This window comes from Pseudorca crassidens, chromosome X, assembly GCF_039906515.1.
Source record: "Pseudorca crassidens isolate mPseCra1 chromosome X, mPseCra1.hap1, whole genome shotgun sequence".
Lineage (NCBI taxonomy): Eukaryota > Metazoa > Chordata > Mammalia > Artiodactyla > Delphinidae > Pseudorca > Pseudorca crassidens.
Genome location: NC_090317.1, coordinates 2,477,128 through 2,492,750, shown reverse-complemented (window position 1 = coordinate 2,492,750; position 15,623 = coordinate 2,477,128). Strand labels below are relative to the sequence as shown.

Here is a 15,623-nt window from a genome sequence, read left to right as displayed (position 1 = left end):
TCACATCTATTTAATTCCAGGACCTTTTCATCCCCTCAAAAGGAGACCCCCTGCCCATTCTCTCCAAATTCACCCCAGGCCCTGGCACTCACCAATCTCCTTTCTTTGCCTCTAGACATTTCATAAGTGGAATTCTACAACAGGTGGTCCGATGTGTCTGGCATCTTTCCTCAAGCATGTTTTCTAGGTCCATCCACATTACAGCCGGCATCAGTACTTCATTCCTCTATGGCTGAGTAATATTCCATCATATTCCAAACTACTGCATTGGGCGGACAGACCGTTGATCCCTCAACAGACACTGGTTTGCTTCTACCTTTTGGCAATTGTGAATCACGCTGCGGTGAACATTTGTGTACAAGTTTTTGAGTCCCTGTTTTCAAATCTTTGGGGCCATATGGTCATTCTACATTTAACTTATTGAGGTACCAGCATTATTTTTAATGCCCAAAACTTTACAACAGTCTTAAGCACAATTGTCTGCCTCGAGACTTCCCTGGTGGTCCAGCAGTTAAGACTCTGCGCTCCCAATGTGAGGGGCCTGGGTTCCATCCCCGGTCAGGGAACTAGATCCCGCGTGCCGCAACTAAAGATCCCGCACGCCGCAGCTGAGACCCAGCGCAGCCAAATAAATAAATAAATTTTTTAACAGTGTCTGCCTCATCGAAGTGTACAGCTGCCCTACCAGAGTCTTCCAATAACAAGCCTGTTTCTCAAAAAAGATATAAAATGCCATGTGAACTATGACGATTGCCATGTAAAGTATGTTTATGGAAAGACTGGGAAAGAATATATAAAAACATTGTTCGAGGGAAATGGAAATCTGAGAACTTGCTTTTTTCCAAACTTTATATACCATGGCTAAATTGTTTTTTGAAAAAATGTTTACAAACTTCAAAAAAAATAGCATTGCTGACCCCAGTTCTGAGAGTGTGGATCTCAGCACGTGGGAGGCAGCTGACAGATGAAGGTGGGGAGGGAGGTGTGAGCCCACGGAGGCTTCATGATGCTACAAATGTGCCAGCTCCCAGGGTGCACGGGGGCTCACGGGGCTTTGAAAACTATTTGGAATGCACGTGCCCGTTATGTATATTCATTGGTACGTGCGTAAGTATCAATTATCACACAATATCTTCTTTAAAGACTGGAAGGAGGGACTTCCCTGGTGGGGCAGTGGTTAAGAATCCGCCTGCCAATGCGGGGACACGGGTTCGAGTCCTGGGCCGGGAAGATCCCACATGCGACGGAGCAACGAAGCCCGTGTGCCACAACGACTGAGCCTGCGCTCTAGAGCCCGCGAGCCACAACTACTGAAGCCCGCATGCCTAGAGCCCGTGGTCCACAACAAGAGAAGCGACCGCAGTGAGAAGCCTGCACACCGCAACAAAGAGTAGCCCGCCAAAGCCCACGTGCAGCAACGAAGACCCAATGCAGCCATAAATAAATAAATTAAAAAAAACTACAACAATCTAGCCTGTGCTCGGTTTCCCTGAGGAGGCCCCAGGCTCGGGGGCATGGGCTGCTTTGTGCTTCTACTCCTGGGCAGCCCCTGCAGGCGGTACAGCCTCTGGGCTCAGGCCCCTTGGGAGCAGGCCATGAAGTCCCGTCAGACTTCACATCCGATCCGATCTGAGGAAGCTCGGGACGTGCTTTCTGGCCCAGGTGTCCCCAGAATGCAAGGGGCAGCTCCCAGGAGCCTGGAGCCCAGATGGGGGCAGAGCCTTCACTCCAGGACCTCCGGCCTGGAAGGTGGGGGAGATGAATCACAGCCTCCACCCCCACCCCACAGAGCATCAGGAAGCTGGTTCTGCAAGGCTGGAGAAGGGCCTTGTCATGGGGCTGCCAGCTGGTCTCAGGCCTGGGACAGGACAGAGCAGACACCATCCCACCCCCCATTTCCCCCATGCCCCTCCCCGTCACACCCACCTCCCACTGGCTCTAGGACTGCCTTTGCAGAGAGGTTCTGCGGGAGCGGGCCCTGAGCTCCCCCAGCCCAGTGTGTGAGCAGAGGGCGGCAGGAGGCCCCTGGGTGTGGAGGCACTGACCTGCGAGCGGGGGAGCACAGCCAGCAGGCCCCCAGGCCTGCCTTCAGAGGGAGGCCGTGCCCAGCCCAGCCCCTCAAGGTAGGCCAGGCCCCGGGGCAAGGCCCCTCACACCAGCGGAAGGCAGGTGCCTGTGGCGGCCGGGAGTGAGGTGAGGGTGGGAGGGGTGCGGGAGAGGAGCCAAGACACAGCTGGCTCCCAGCTGGCTCCCAGCTGGCACACAGCTGGCACACAGCTGACACACAGCTGACACACAGCTGGCTCAGGGACTGCCTCAACCCAAGCTCCAAAGGAGGACTGTGAGGCAGTGCGGGGGGGCATGCGAAGGCCTTTCCAACGATCCAGGGTGTTGGGGGTGAGCAAGGAAGCAGAGGGCCCCCAGCACCAGAGGCTGAACCCGGGCAGGGAGTCTGGGTGCCTGGGCCACTTGCCACAGCTCAGGCGCTGAGGGGGGCCCTGGGGAACACCCAGTCCCTTATCCCCAGGGGGCCGAGGACAAGGGATTCCTGGCACAAGCCCATGCTGTGCTGTCTCCCCGGGGCTTCTCCGGGGATCAGAGAGACATGGAAGAATGAGCCCAGGAAGGGAGGGGGAGTGGGATTTCCTCGCCGCCACCCACCCGCCATGCCGGGTTGCTCTTGTGGAAGCTGAGAGGCAGCCTGCTTCAAGCCGTGGGCAGAAGCTTGAGCCTGGGGGGATCCAGCACACAGCCCCTCCCACAAGGGTCCTGGCTGGAAGGTGGGAGGGAAAGGGGGGGCAAGGCTGCGGCTCAGAGGGTCCACGGCAGAGCGCAGGAGGTGAGGTCGGCACGTGGGGTGTGGGTGCACCAGTGACCCAGTCCCTGGTCGGCCAGGAACCACTGGAGGGAAGAGGGCACGTGTCCCGGAACAGGGCATTCGGGGACAGGCCCACGGCTGGCTCAGAGCCCAGGCTCACCCAGCACCGGCAGAACAGGAGCAACAACCTTGGGCAAGACGGACATGATCCCCACGTTGTTTGGGGAGACCAGTGCCGGGGCAGAAATGAGCATACAGAGCCTTGAGCTTGGACGGGGGCTGATAGAACGCACAGGGACAGCCTCTCTGGTGACATTTGAACTGAGACCCGAAAGATGACAAGGAGCCAGCCATGCTAGGGACTTCGAAGAACACTGCAGGCAGTGCTAAGCCCTAGGATGGAATGACTTAGCGCTTGCTGGAGAATAAGGCACGTAGGGGACAGGGCGGAGGCAGGGGACAGACCGGCAGACAACTGCAATGGCTCAGCTCAGGGGGTGGTAGTGGAGACGGGGCTACCATGAGCTGCTGCTGAGCTGGGGAAAATGACCAAGGAACCGTGAGGGAGGAGGGACACCGAACGAGCACAAGAGAAGATGCTCAATGTCACTCATCACAAGGGAAATGCAAATCAAAACCGCAATGAGATAGCCCCTCGCACCCACTAGGATGGCTGAAATAAAAACACAGAAAATAACAGTTGATGAGAACGTGGAGAAATTCAGCTCTCACACACTGCTTGTAGGAATGTCAACAGCAGTGGACGTGGAAAACTGTCTAGAGTTCCCAGATGACCCAGCAGTAACACGAGAATTGAAAACAGGCACCCAAACAAAAACTTGTACACAGATGTTCATAGCAGCACTATTTTTATTTTTTTGGCCACCCCACGCAGCTTGCAGGATCTTATTTCCCTGACCAGGGATTGAACCAGGGCCCCAGCAGTGAAAGTGCTGGGTCCTAACCACTGGACCGCCAGGGAATTCCCAGCAGCACTATTCATTTGTTGTTGTTGTTTGGCTGCGTTGGGTCTTCGTTGCCGCGCGCGGGCTTTCTCTACTTGCGGCGAGCGAGGGCTACTCTTTGTTGCAGTGTGTGGACTTCTCATTGCGGTGGCTTCTCTTTGTCGTGGAGCACGGGCTCTAGGCGCGCGGGCTTCAGTACTTGTGGCACATGGGCTCAGTAGCTGTGGCTTGCGGGCTCTAGAGCGCAGGCTCAGTAGTTGTGGCGCACAGGCTTGGTTGCTCCGCGGCATGTGGAATCTTCCTGGACCAGGGCTCGACCCCATGTCCCTTGCATTGGCAGGTGGATTCTTAACCACCGCGCCACCAGGGCAGTCCAGCAGCACTATTCTTAATTGCCAAAATTTGGAAGCAACCTACATTGTCCACCAACAGATGGATAAACATAATGTGGTAACATGCACCCGGTGGATTATTCCACCGTATAAAGGAATGAAGTCCTGCTACATGCTACGACGTGGATGAAAACAGCCCAGCTGAGTGAGAGAAGGCGGGCACAAAAGGCCATGTACTGTATGATTCCAGAACAGGCAAATCCATAGGGACAGAAAGTAGATGAGAGGTTGCCAGGGACTGGGGAGAGGGAGAATGGGGATTGCCTGCTTAATGGTGTGAAGTTCCCTTCTGGGAGGATGAACACGATCAGGCACTAGCTGGTGGTGACAACTGCACCGCACCGTGGACGTACTCAGTGTCACTAATGGTAAACTTGATGTCATATATCTTTTCCCACAATAAAACATTAAAACTGCTGCCCGGATCCAGAGACCACCAGTGCCCTTACAGAGGTGAAGACCACTGGAAAAGACACAGGGGTGGGGGGGAGGGGCGGGACCTGGGGAACTTGTTTAATCAATGCACATCTTTGTCTCTGATTTGAAGTCCCTGAGACCTGCAGACACCCCCAGCGCCCCCACTCCACTTACACGCATCCCAAACCGAGCCACCAAACCAGGTGTCATATGACCACTGCTACTGAATTCAAGCAGGGATTGGTTGTTCTTGACTTAAAATCATGAGACGGAGGCTATCACCTGGGGATTGAGTGTAGCAGAGGATAAGAGGCCCAAGGAGGACCCTAAGGCACCCTGACATTGAGCAGTTGAGGAGACACAGAGCTTAAGTCAGCCAGAGAGAAGGAAAACTAAGGAGGGAATCTGGGCAAGACAGTGCACCACGGACCGGGAGGATGGACTGGATCAGGACGCAGAAGGGTCCTCAGGATTTGCTAAAAGGGGGCAATCGGGGAGGGCGACCTGTACAGATACTCAGCCTTGGGGAGCTTCTACAGAGAATGGGGTGCAAGCGCCCTGGGGCTGGGGCTTGGGGATGCGGGAGAGCACTAACGTTTGGGTTTTACCAGGTCAGACGCCTGAGAGCGTCTGAAAGCTTGATGGGAAAGGTAGGTTCAGAAGACGAAAAAATTTTAAATGCCAAAGAAAGCGAGGGAAAGACCTGCAGAAGGTACGGCAATAAGAGAGGGGAACACGGGGGCAGGAGGGAGGGACACGGCGGGGGGGGGGGCAGCAGAAGGGATATCGGTGTCAGGTGAGACACGGGGGCTGACTAGAGGGACATGGGGGCAAGAGGGGACTCGGGGACAAGGGGTCAGGCAAGAGCAACGCAGGAAGCTCAGCGGGCAGTCGCGCTCCCGCAGGGGCCCGGTGGGCGAAGCGGGAGGCACGGCCCCACCCCGACCCCCGCCGCGAAGCGGCGGCGCCCAGGGAGGCGGGGGGCGGGGCCCAGGCTCGCTCGTCCCGCCTCCCCGGGCGCGGAGCCGCAGACAAAGAGCGCGCGGCGGCGGCGGCGGCGGCGGCGGCGCGAGCTAGGCTGGCAGCCCGTTGGCTGCGTCTCCGGCGCCAGCAGCCGGCGCAGCCCGACCGACCGGCGCGAGTCCTCCGCCCCCACTCCCGGCCGGGGCGGGTCTCCGGACCCCGCTCTAGGAGGCCTGGCGCGACTGGGCCGGAGGCTCCGGGTGGGAGGTCCTCGCCGTACTTCCCAAATGCCCTGATCGGGAATCTCTGAGCAGGCGAGAAGAGGGAGGGTAGGCTGAGAAAAGAGCCCTGGCCCGGGTGACTGGGGGTCCCGCGGGCCCCACGGCTCCCCGGGAGGTCTAGGGACCTCCCCTTTCACCCAGGGTAACGCGAGGGGGAGGGGGTTCACGACACAATTCTAGGGGCGCCCACGGTTGGGGTGAGTCTCCCAACCCCACCCTGCGGATTGGGAAACCTAGGCTAGGCGAGAACACAGACCGGAAGTCAGCCTCTGCGCTGGCGCCCCGTTGCACCCGCTATCTCAGCTCTGCTGTCGCGAGTGTCCAAGGAACACCTTGGACGCAGCCGTGTCTGGCTCAGCAGGACCGAGAAAGGAGAAGCCAGGCAGGCTCTGTGCGCTCCCATCTTTTCAGTGGCCCAGCAGAAGTCCTCATTCATGTGTTCCCATCTCTGGAGCTTAAAAATTGTCAACCCACAGGAACGTTGGCGCATCTGACCGTGGACATCTGCATTCCCCTCACCCAGCTCTCCCCGGAGTGCACATTCCACCGCACCTGCTCCCTCCTCGCTACACACACACATTCCCAAGCACCGACGCTCTCCACACACCCCCACCCCCCGGGAAACCGCGACACCCTTAATGTGCTCAGGGATTTAACACTGACACAGTCAGCACCTCTGCATCTCTCCAATTGTACTGCTAATGCCCTTATAGCTGCTTTTTTTCTTCTTCTTTTTTTTTTCAGATCCAGGACCCAATCAAGGATCACACACTTGGTCATTAGGTCTCTAGTCTCCTGTAATCTAGAACAATCTATGCATTAAAAAAAAAAAAACAACCTTTCATGACACTGACCTCTTGGAAGAGTCTAGGGCACGCGCCTTGCAGAACGTCCCAGTCTGGATTTGCCCGCTCCGCTTCCTTCCTGGTTAGATTCAGCTTAGGTGTTTTGAGGACAGCGCTGCCCAGGGCAGGCTATGTCCTTCTCCCTCCCCGCACAGGGCGAGGAGGGGCAGGGGGCCGGGCTGCCCACCGTTAGGGAGGCTCGGTTTGATCACCTGGCGACTCCCTTGTAAAGTTGCATTTTCCCTCCCCAATGCACAAGTAATCTGGGTGACACCTTGAGACCCAGTGACTGTCTCTCCCCCAGCAAGCTTTATCTCATGGTTTTGCCTTCCAAGGATGACCCCCAACTGGATGAATTGCATTGGCGGCTGCAAAGTGCCTTAATTTGTTAGAACTCTAGCAGGGACACAGCGCTACACGCCGCGCGTGACTGGCCCGCCCCCAGTTGGGGCTGCCTGGACAGGCCATACCGTCCGCCCCCCAGAGCTCTGTGCCCACTCTTTCTGCCCAGGGGCAGGAGCGAGAGAAGGAAGAAGCACAAGAAGCCCTCATCTCAAAGGACTTTTTAGTAGCTTGGGGCTGCTGAGTGTGTCTGGGTACCCATGTGAGCTGCCTGTAGGTTGGTAAGGTTGTGGGTGATGGGAAGAGGCTCAGTTAGCTGCACGTAGCCTGGAAGAACAGATTATGTCCCTTGGGGCCCCACCTGGTCAATTATCCCTGGAAATTGATCTGATAGGTGTGAGGCCTGCCCCTCTTATTTGTAATAACCTCACTTCCTAGGTGATATTGACATAATTTGGGGCTTCACTGATTTATCCAAGTCCTGAGCGAGGTCCTAGCTACTCAAAGTGTAGTCTGAGGGCCAGCAGCATGGACATCCCCTGGGAGGTCGTGAGTAATGCAGAATCCCAGGCCCGCCCCTGGAGCTGCTCGAGCAGATCCTGCATTCTAACAAGGGCCTCAGGGTAGAGTCATGCTGGCCCAGAGCACCCCCTTGAGGAACCGGGGAGGACTTGCACACACCTTGACAGGATTCAGACCACAGGCAAGTGCTTCAAAGGGTCTCTGCTCTCACTCCACAAAGGGGAGTGGGTGGGTGGTGCCCATGGGGCAAGCGGAAATCTGATCCACCTGCCCTGGCCCCCCTGCCTTTCCAGGGAAGAGCAGGCCTCTCGGGCCCCTCTGAAGTCCTGCCTGGAGAGAGAGGCTGGGAATGAGGGGTGCCCCACGTGCGGCCAGTACGGGAAAGCAAAGAACTTCCGGAGGTCATCATTAAGATCAGTTTTAGGGGGCTTCCCTGGTGGCGCAGCGGTTGAGAGTCCGCCTGCCGATGCAGGGGACGCGGGTTCGTGCCCCGGTCCGGGAGGATCCCACATGCCGCGGAGCGGCTGGGCCCGTGAGCCATGGCCGCCGAGCCTGCGCGTCCAGAGCCTGTGCTCCGCAACGGGAGAGGCCACAACAGTGAGAGGCCCGCGTACCGCAAAAAAAAAAAAAAAAAGATCTGTGTTTGGGTGTGTGCTCACAGCTTCCCAGGCACCTTGGGTGATGATGGAACACGTCCTCCCACCCACCCACCTCTGGGCTAACCTGGCTGGCCCAAAAGCAAGCTCTGTGTCTCGCAGTAATCAGAATGATATCCCTTATGGAGTGCTTTTCATTTCCACTGCTCAAAGCAAGCATGAGGGAGAGACAGATTGCACGACAAAGAGGGGAGACGCCTGTCACACCCAAAGCCAGCTCTGAGCCCCAGCTTCTCAATCTTTCTTCTTTTGACTTGGCTCACGTGCAAAAGGACCAAATGTGCCTCCACCTTGGCATGTGTCCATCGCCTAAGTAATCTTACACGTTACACTTCACAACTCACGGCGCCTCTGTTTTTCTCCCCCTTCTTTCTTACTAGAAAAACCCTCAGAATCATATTGGACATTCTTCTGTCACTGGACGTTAATTGTGACATGTTCATGAGGAATGCCTTCTCCATCCGATTTCCACGCCTTAACGCCTGACCAAATGGCCTGATGGCAGCAACTCCACCCCCACCCAAATGAGATCCCAGGGGACCCAGTGCCGCTGATCTCCCAATGGCAATGACGCCGGGAGGCAGGCGCTCTTTATTCCCATAGAGCAGGTGAAGAAACTGAGGCACTGAGCCAGTGAGCCGTTGAGTATCCCCACACCACACCGTCTTCCCCGGCAGGGATCCCAAAGTAGAAGGAAAGAAGGGGCTCCTGGTGGGCTAAGTGCTCTCGCGTGCTTTTCTTCCTTTGGTAGGTGTACACGTGTTTCTTGCTTTCAAAGCTTTACCGGGGTACCACTGCCACATGATCAGCTGCACATATTAGAGCGTACAGTTTGAAAAGTTTTGATATAAGGTGTACATACACATCTGTGAAGCCACCACCACAATCAAGATAGTGACCATTTCCATTATCCCCGAAAGCGTCCTCGTGCTCCTGCCTCTGCTCCCTCCCTCCCACCCATCCCTGCAAATACTTTCTGTCACTATAGATGAGTTTGCATTTTCTAGAATTTTTCTATCAGTGGCTCAGACAGATCCACGTCATGGGGGTCATGGTGTCAGAGAGAAGGACACAGGCCCGGCAAGCAGGGACAACAGGAAAGGCTCTCGGAACGTGCGTTTGTGTCTCAGTGTTAGGTGACCAGGCTACCTCCCTTTCTGCCCTTTATGACCTGGCTTCTTCCTCTTCCTATCAACATGCATGACCCTCCCCCACTCAGGGTCATTTCCAGATTTTTCAAGCTCTCCCTGTGCCCCCGCATGCCCCCAGCGCCCACCCTTGGTTAAGTATCCTTGGAGGACTAGACTGGGATAACAGAAATGGAGCTGCGGTTCTGACATGCCGCACTTAAAGTGCCCGTGATAGACCACGTCAGTGGAATCAAGGGCCCAAAAACCACAGGATCATCTCAAGAGCCACAGAAAAAGCATTTGACAAAACCTAACAACACTTCATGATAAAAACGCTCGAACTAGGAACAGAAGGGAACTTGCTCAAGCTGATAAGGAGCATGTATGACAAACCAGAACTGTGGGTGAAAGACTGGAAGCTTCTTAGACCAGCAACAAGACAAGGATACCCACTCTCACTTCTATTCAACACTGTACCGGAGGTGCTAGCCAGAGCAAATAGGCAAGAAAAGGAAATGAGAGGTATCCACAATGGAATATTACTCGGCCATAAAAAGGAACGAAATTGGGTCATTTGTAGAGACGTGGTTGGATCTAGAGACTGTCATAGAGTGAAGGAAGTCAGAAAGAGAGAAACAAAAATCGTGTATTAACGCACGTATGTGGAACCTAGAAAAATGGTACAGATGAGCCAGTTTGCAGGGCAGAAATAGAGACACAGACGTAGAGCACAAACGTATGGACACCAAGAGGGGAAAGTGGTGTGGGGAGGGGGGTGGTGGTGTGATGAATTGGGAGATTGGGATTGACATATATACACTAATATGTATAAAATGGATAACTAATAAGAACCTGCTGTATAAAAAAGTAAATAGAATAAAATTCAAAAAAAGAAAAGAAATGAGAGCTATTCAGATTGGAAAGGAAGTAAAACTATCCTCTATTTATATATAGGAAATCCTGAAGAATCCACTCAAAACAACCATTCGAGCTAATAAATGAGTTTAGTAAGGTTGCAAGATATAAGACCAATATAAAAAATCGATTGTATTTCTACACAGTGGCAATGAGAAAAATGAAAAGGAAATTAAGAAAACAATTCCACTTACAATAGCATCATAAAGAATAGAGTACTCTGGAATAAATTTAACAAAAGTGCAAAACATTGGCGAAGGAAATTGAAGACTCAGGGAATTCCCCGGCGGTCCTGTGGTTAAGACTCTGTGCTCTCACTGCCGAGGGCCGGAGGCCAATCCCTGCTCAATCCCTGGTTGGGGAACTAAGATCCCACAAGCGACGCGGCAAAGAAATTGAAGATTCAAATAAAAAGGCATCGCATGTTCATGGGTAATACTCTCCCAGATTCAATGCAATATTCAATACAAATTCAATGCAATTCGTACAAAATCACAGCTGGTTTTTCTGAAATTGACGAGCTGATCCTAAAATTCATATGGAAACTCAAGTGACTCAGAATAGACAAAACGACCTTGAATAGCACAAAGTTGGAAGACCCACAGTTCAAAAGTTACTTACAAAGCTCTAGTAAAAGCAATGTGTTACAGGCATAAAGATAGACATTTCTCCAGAAAAGATACGCAAATAGCCAATAGCACAGGATAAGATGCTCATCAGGAAATGCATATGATGTCCCCTCAAACCCAGTAGGATGGCTATAATAAAGAACGCGTGTGGGAAGGGTGTGGCGAAACGGAACCCTCATACACTGCTGGTGGGGACGTAAAACGTAAAACTGTGCAGCCCTTGTGGAAAACAGCTCCTCAAAATACTAAACACAAGTACCATATGATCCAGCAATTCCATTTCTGGGTACACACACACAAAAGAATTGAAAGCAGGGACTCAAACAGACATTTGTACACTCATGTTCACAGCAGCACTGTTCACACTAGCCAAAAGGTGGAGATAAGTCAAATGTCCATCAACGGATGAATAGATAAATATTATGTGGCATAGCCACACAAAGGAAAATTACTCAGTAATAAAAAGAAATTTAGTACTGATACATGCTACAACATGGATGAACCTTAAAAACACGATAGGGGCTTTCCTGGTGGCGCGGTGGTTGAGAGTCCGCCTGCCGATGCGGGGGACGCGGGTTCGTGCCCCGGTCCGGGAAGATCCCACATGCCGCGGAGCGGCTGGGCCCGTGAGCCATGGCCGCTGAGCCTGCGCGTCCGGAGCCTGTGCTCCGCAACGGGAGAGGCCACGGCAGTGAGAGGCCCGCGTACCGCAAAAAAAAAAAAAAAAAAAACACGATAAAGGAAAGAAGTCGGACAACAAAAGGTCGCGTATCGTATGGTTTCATTGAGATGAAATGTCTGGAACAGGCAAGTCCATAAAGACAAGTAGATTGGTGGTTGCCAGGGCCTAGGAGGTATTGGGGGAAATGTGACTGCTAATGGGTACGGGGTTTCGTTTCAAGGTGATGAAAATGTTCTGGAATTCGATAGTGGTGATGATTGCACAACTCTCTGAATATACTAAAACCCACTCAATTGTATGTTTTACAAGGGTATGTGAATTATATCTCAATAAAGTTTTTTTTAAATGCCTGTGAACTATCGGGAGAAAAGGGTCTGGAACTCAAGGCTAGAATAAGACACTCGGCACTTAACCTGGGTGTCAGAGACCTCTGGGGATCTAGGAAGGGGCCCCAGGGCGCCCCAGCAAAATGAAGCCACATGGCAAGTGCTGTAGGTGTACTTGTGCATTTCTCTGGGCTGAACTGTATCCCGGGGGGGTTCCTTATTTTGGCAAGGTGCGGAGGCCACAGGTGGGTGTGGACAAACCATGGAGAAGCCTCTCTGAAGCTGTGAAGCACCAGAGTTTAAGGGGGGGCAGGCAAGGGGTCCTGGAAACTGCCTGGTGTTCTGGGACAAAAGCTTCCCTCCCCTCTGAAAAGAGGCTGGGACCAGGAGAAGCTCCCTGCTGCGCCTGGGACGCCAGCCCCCAGACCCAGAGTCATCTGGGATAGTTAATGGTTTTCCCTGCTCTCCAGATTTTTTTAAATTCAATTCTCTTTTGTCTTCCCTTAATTTTGAAGGATAGTTCCTTTTTAAAAACTGCATCCATACTGTATAGCACAGGGAACTCTACTCAATACTCTGTAATGACCTATATGGGAATAGAATCTAAAAAAGAGTGGAAATATGTATGACTGATTCACTTTGCTGTACACCTGAAACTAACACAACGTTGGAAATCAACTATACTCCAACAAAAATTAACTTAAAAAGATAAATTTAAAAGGTAAAATAAAATAAAACTGCATCCAGTCTCGGATTCTGTCCAAACTTCTGCAGGAGCTTTAAAAGGGAGCAGCACCCCCAGGGACTGGTCAGTGAGGGCTGCAGATGAGGAAAAGCAGAGGCGGCTGGCCTGAGGCCGCCCTCCTCCTGGGGAGCTACTTGCCCAGGGCTTGGGGTTCTCTCTCCAGGAGAAAAGCCTGGACTGCGACCTTCCAGCCCAGGTTCACCTCAAGCCTTCCTGCGACATGAAGCCTCCCTGAAGGCCGTCCCAGCCAGATCTGTGGCAGCCTCCCTGCCACTGCCCATGGGGAACCCGAAGGGTCACAGCAGCGTCGCCTCCCAACCACGGCTCATCTCGGGCCTGCAGCGCAGCGCAGGTTGCCCTCCACTCTCCACACATCCGCAAGGGACTGGCCTTTAACGAAGCACTACCTCAATCCCTCTGGGAGGAAGTTAAGGTTCGCTTTTTGCCATTTGATAGAATGATCCCAAGAAAGGAAGCAGTGAGGACGGGATCCCACGGCCTCATCAACCAACCAGTGCAGCCCACCTCCCGCCGGGAGCCCTGGTGCCACTACTGGGATTCCACGGGACTGCTCGGGGTCCAGCCTGGGCCATTCCCGAACCTGATCCCACGAGGGCGAATAGCAATGGCCAGGCAAGATTTCCAAACAGCTGGAACGAGAGATGGGAGGAAGCACGAGGCGGGGTGGGGGTGGCGGAGAGAATGGCAGAAAGAAGGCGGAGGGCCGAGAGCGGGGAAAGCAGAGGGCCCGCGTGTCCCGGGAGAGCGGCCCGAGAGCGCGGAAGAGGAGCGCCGCCAGGCTAGGCAACATTCCCGTCCTGCCCCCCTCCCCTCCCGCCCAGGACGGCCAGAGGCTCTCAGCACGAATGCAGCACTCCCGCGGGCTCCCCAATCCCCACCGCGCCCCGGCCGATGCCTGTAGGGGTCCCCCCTTTTCTTCTAAGGAGACCCCATTCCCCCAGCCACCACCTCTCCGACCTGCACTTGCTCCCCAGTCCGGACCAATAAACCCAGAGCAGAAACGTTATCCCTGTCTGCGCCCGGTCTGCCCCTGGGTCCAGACTCCCTCTAACCTTGAACTCCCTCCACAGAGCCCTGGGGGCGTCTCAGACCACGCCATCCGGGACATTTCTCTAGACAGCTCTCAGAGCGCACACAGAAAGTACACACACGCAGGGCCGGAGAAACCTCCGCGAACACACAGACGGGGCACAGGCACGCACTCACGAAGTCACGCCACGCACAGGCAAGGAAGCCGAGCTCCGGGTCCGAGAGCGCGACCTGGAGTCTCCCCTCTCTCCCCGCCGATCACTGCCCGGTACACGCCCCCACCGCCCAAGACCCGAAGGCCCTGCGGGGCCTAGGGCAGGCCGGTCACCGACTCCCGAAGACTGCCCTTCTGGCAGACCCGGCGACAGCCACTCACCCGAGGCTCCCAAGGGCTGGGAGCCCACCGTTTGTCTGGGCAGGGCCGGAGCGGAGAGTGCGTGCGGGGGTAGATGCCCGATCCTGGCCAGGCGGCGGCGGGGTCCCGGGGCGGCCCGCGCGCTCCAGTACCCCTGGCCCACGGGGACCTGGATTTGCCCCGCCCCACCGCGCCGCGGGCGCCCTGCTCCCTCCCCCGCCCTGGGTCCACCGGGGCTAGCGAGTGCGGGGAACGGAGGCCGTTGCTATGCAACCCCCATCCCGCGCCGGCGCCGGCAGCAACGCGTTTCCCGGCTCCCGGGCCCGGGATGTATGAGCACAGGACCTAGGCTGAGCCCAACTTCCCGACCCGGGCCGACCTGGACCCAGGGCTCGCGTCCCAATCAATGTACTCCGGGCGAGCCAGGGATGCGCCCCGCACCCCTACCCCCGCGCAGGGACCCCCCATCTTTGCCTGGTTCCCACGGAGCACCTACACCCAGCAGCCCCAGAAACTGAGGGCGAGGATGGCTCCCTACCTCTTCCTCGTCGAGCCCTCGTGCCCCTCCACCCGGCCCTCCCCGCGGGCCAGCTCTTCCCCAGGTGTCGCCCACGCCCCTCGCCCCAGCTGCCCAGCCGCCCTACCTGAAGCATCACTTTGTACTGCTCCTCCGGTTTCTGGACCACGCACATATTACATCCCATGGTGCTAGCCGGCGAGGGAAGGAGGGCGGGAACGGGAAAACGCCTTTCACTGGCCCGTGCTCAGGACCTCGGGTCCTGGCCCAGGGCCGGGGGCCATACCCTAGCGCGGGGGGCGGGCCGCCTAGCGGGGGAGGGGGGCACGCCCCCGAGGGGGGGGCAGCTCCACGCCCCTCGGGTTAACTCTTAGCTGGCTGAGGCCAGGCGCAGGCATGCTCCCTTGCACCCGGCCAGGAAAAAAAGGGCAGCGGGGGATGGGCGGGCGCGCCGGGCGTTGCTTGGCTACGGCCCCCCAGGAGGCGCGGGGGCGCGCCAGGCCACTGGGGACCGTCAGGGGCCGTAGGCCGCGCGCCTCCCCGCCCGCGGGGCCCGCCGCTGCCGCTGCCGCTGCCGCTGCCGCCTCCGGCTCCCGCCCATGGCCACCAGCCCCGGGAGCCCGGCCCTCGCGCTTGGCGCCGCGGCCCGGCCAGCCGACTCGGGGGCGGCGGCGCGGCTGCGGCCCCCGCCCGCGGCCCAGGCCCGCGCCCGCGCTCCCGCCTCGCCCGGCCGCGCTCCCGGCGCCTGCTCTCGGGCCCGCAGCCGGCCCCGCGGTCTCCAGCTCCCGCCCGGGACGACGGGCACAGCGCGCGCGCCCGCGGCGGCGGCGGCGGCGGCGGCGGCGGCGGGGGAGGGGCGCGGGGACCGGGCGCAAGCGCGCGGGAGAGTGGAGCTGGGCTGGGTGGGAGAGCGAGCGGCTGGAGGCCGCGGGAGCTGGCGCGGGAAGCTGGGGGCGGGGCCTTGACGGGGATGGAGTGGGTCCCTGGTTCCCCGCGGTCCCCGGCGTCCGTCTCCGAGCACCCGGCCCAGTTTGTGCCGCCCGCCCTGTGCCAGCCCGGGAGACGGGGATCCT

General features: G+C 56.5%; 1 protein-coding gene across 3 annotated transcripts in view; it reads right to left on the bottom strand.

Moving 5' to 3' along the window:
• Positions 1-15,119, bottom strand: part of PDZD4 (PDZ domain containing 4) — a 28,824-nt gene extending 13,705 nt beyond the window's left edge. For 2 of the 3 annotated variants that reach the window (XM_067723618.1, XM_067723619.1), the window contains exon 1: positions 14,678-15,119. In XM_067723618.1, the coding sequence (XP_067579719.1) occupies positions 14,678-14,737 (60 nt within the window). In that variant the 5' untranslated portion in view covers positions 14,738-15,119. The remainder of the gene's footprint in view (positions 1-14,677) is intronic. The other variant, XM_067723621.1, reaches the window with a different exon arrangement.
• Between the last annotated feature and the right edge of the window lie 504 nt (positions 15,120-15,623).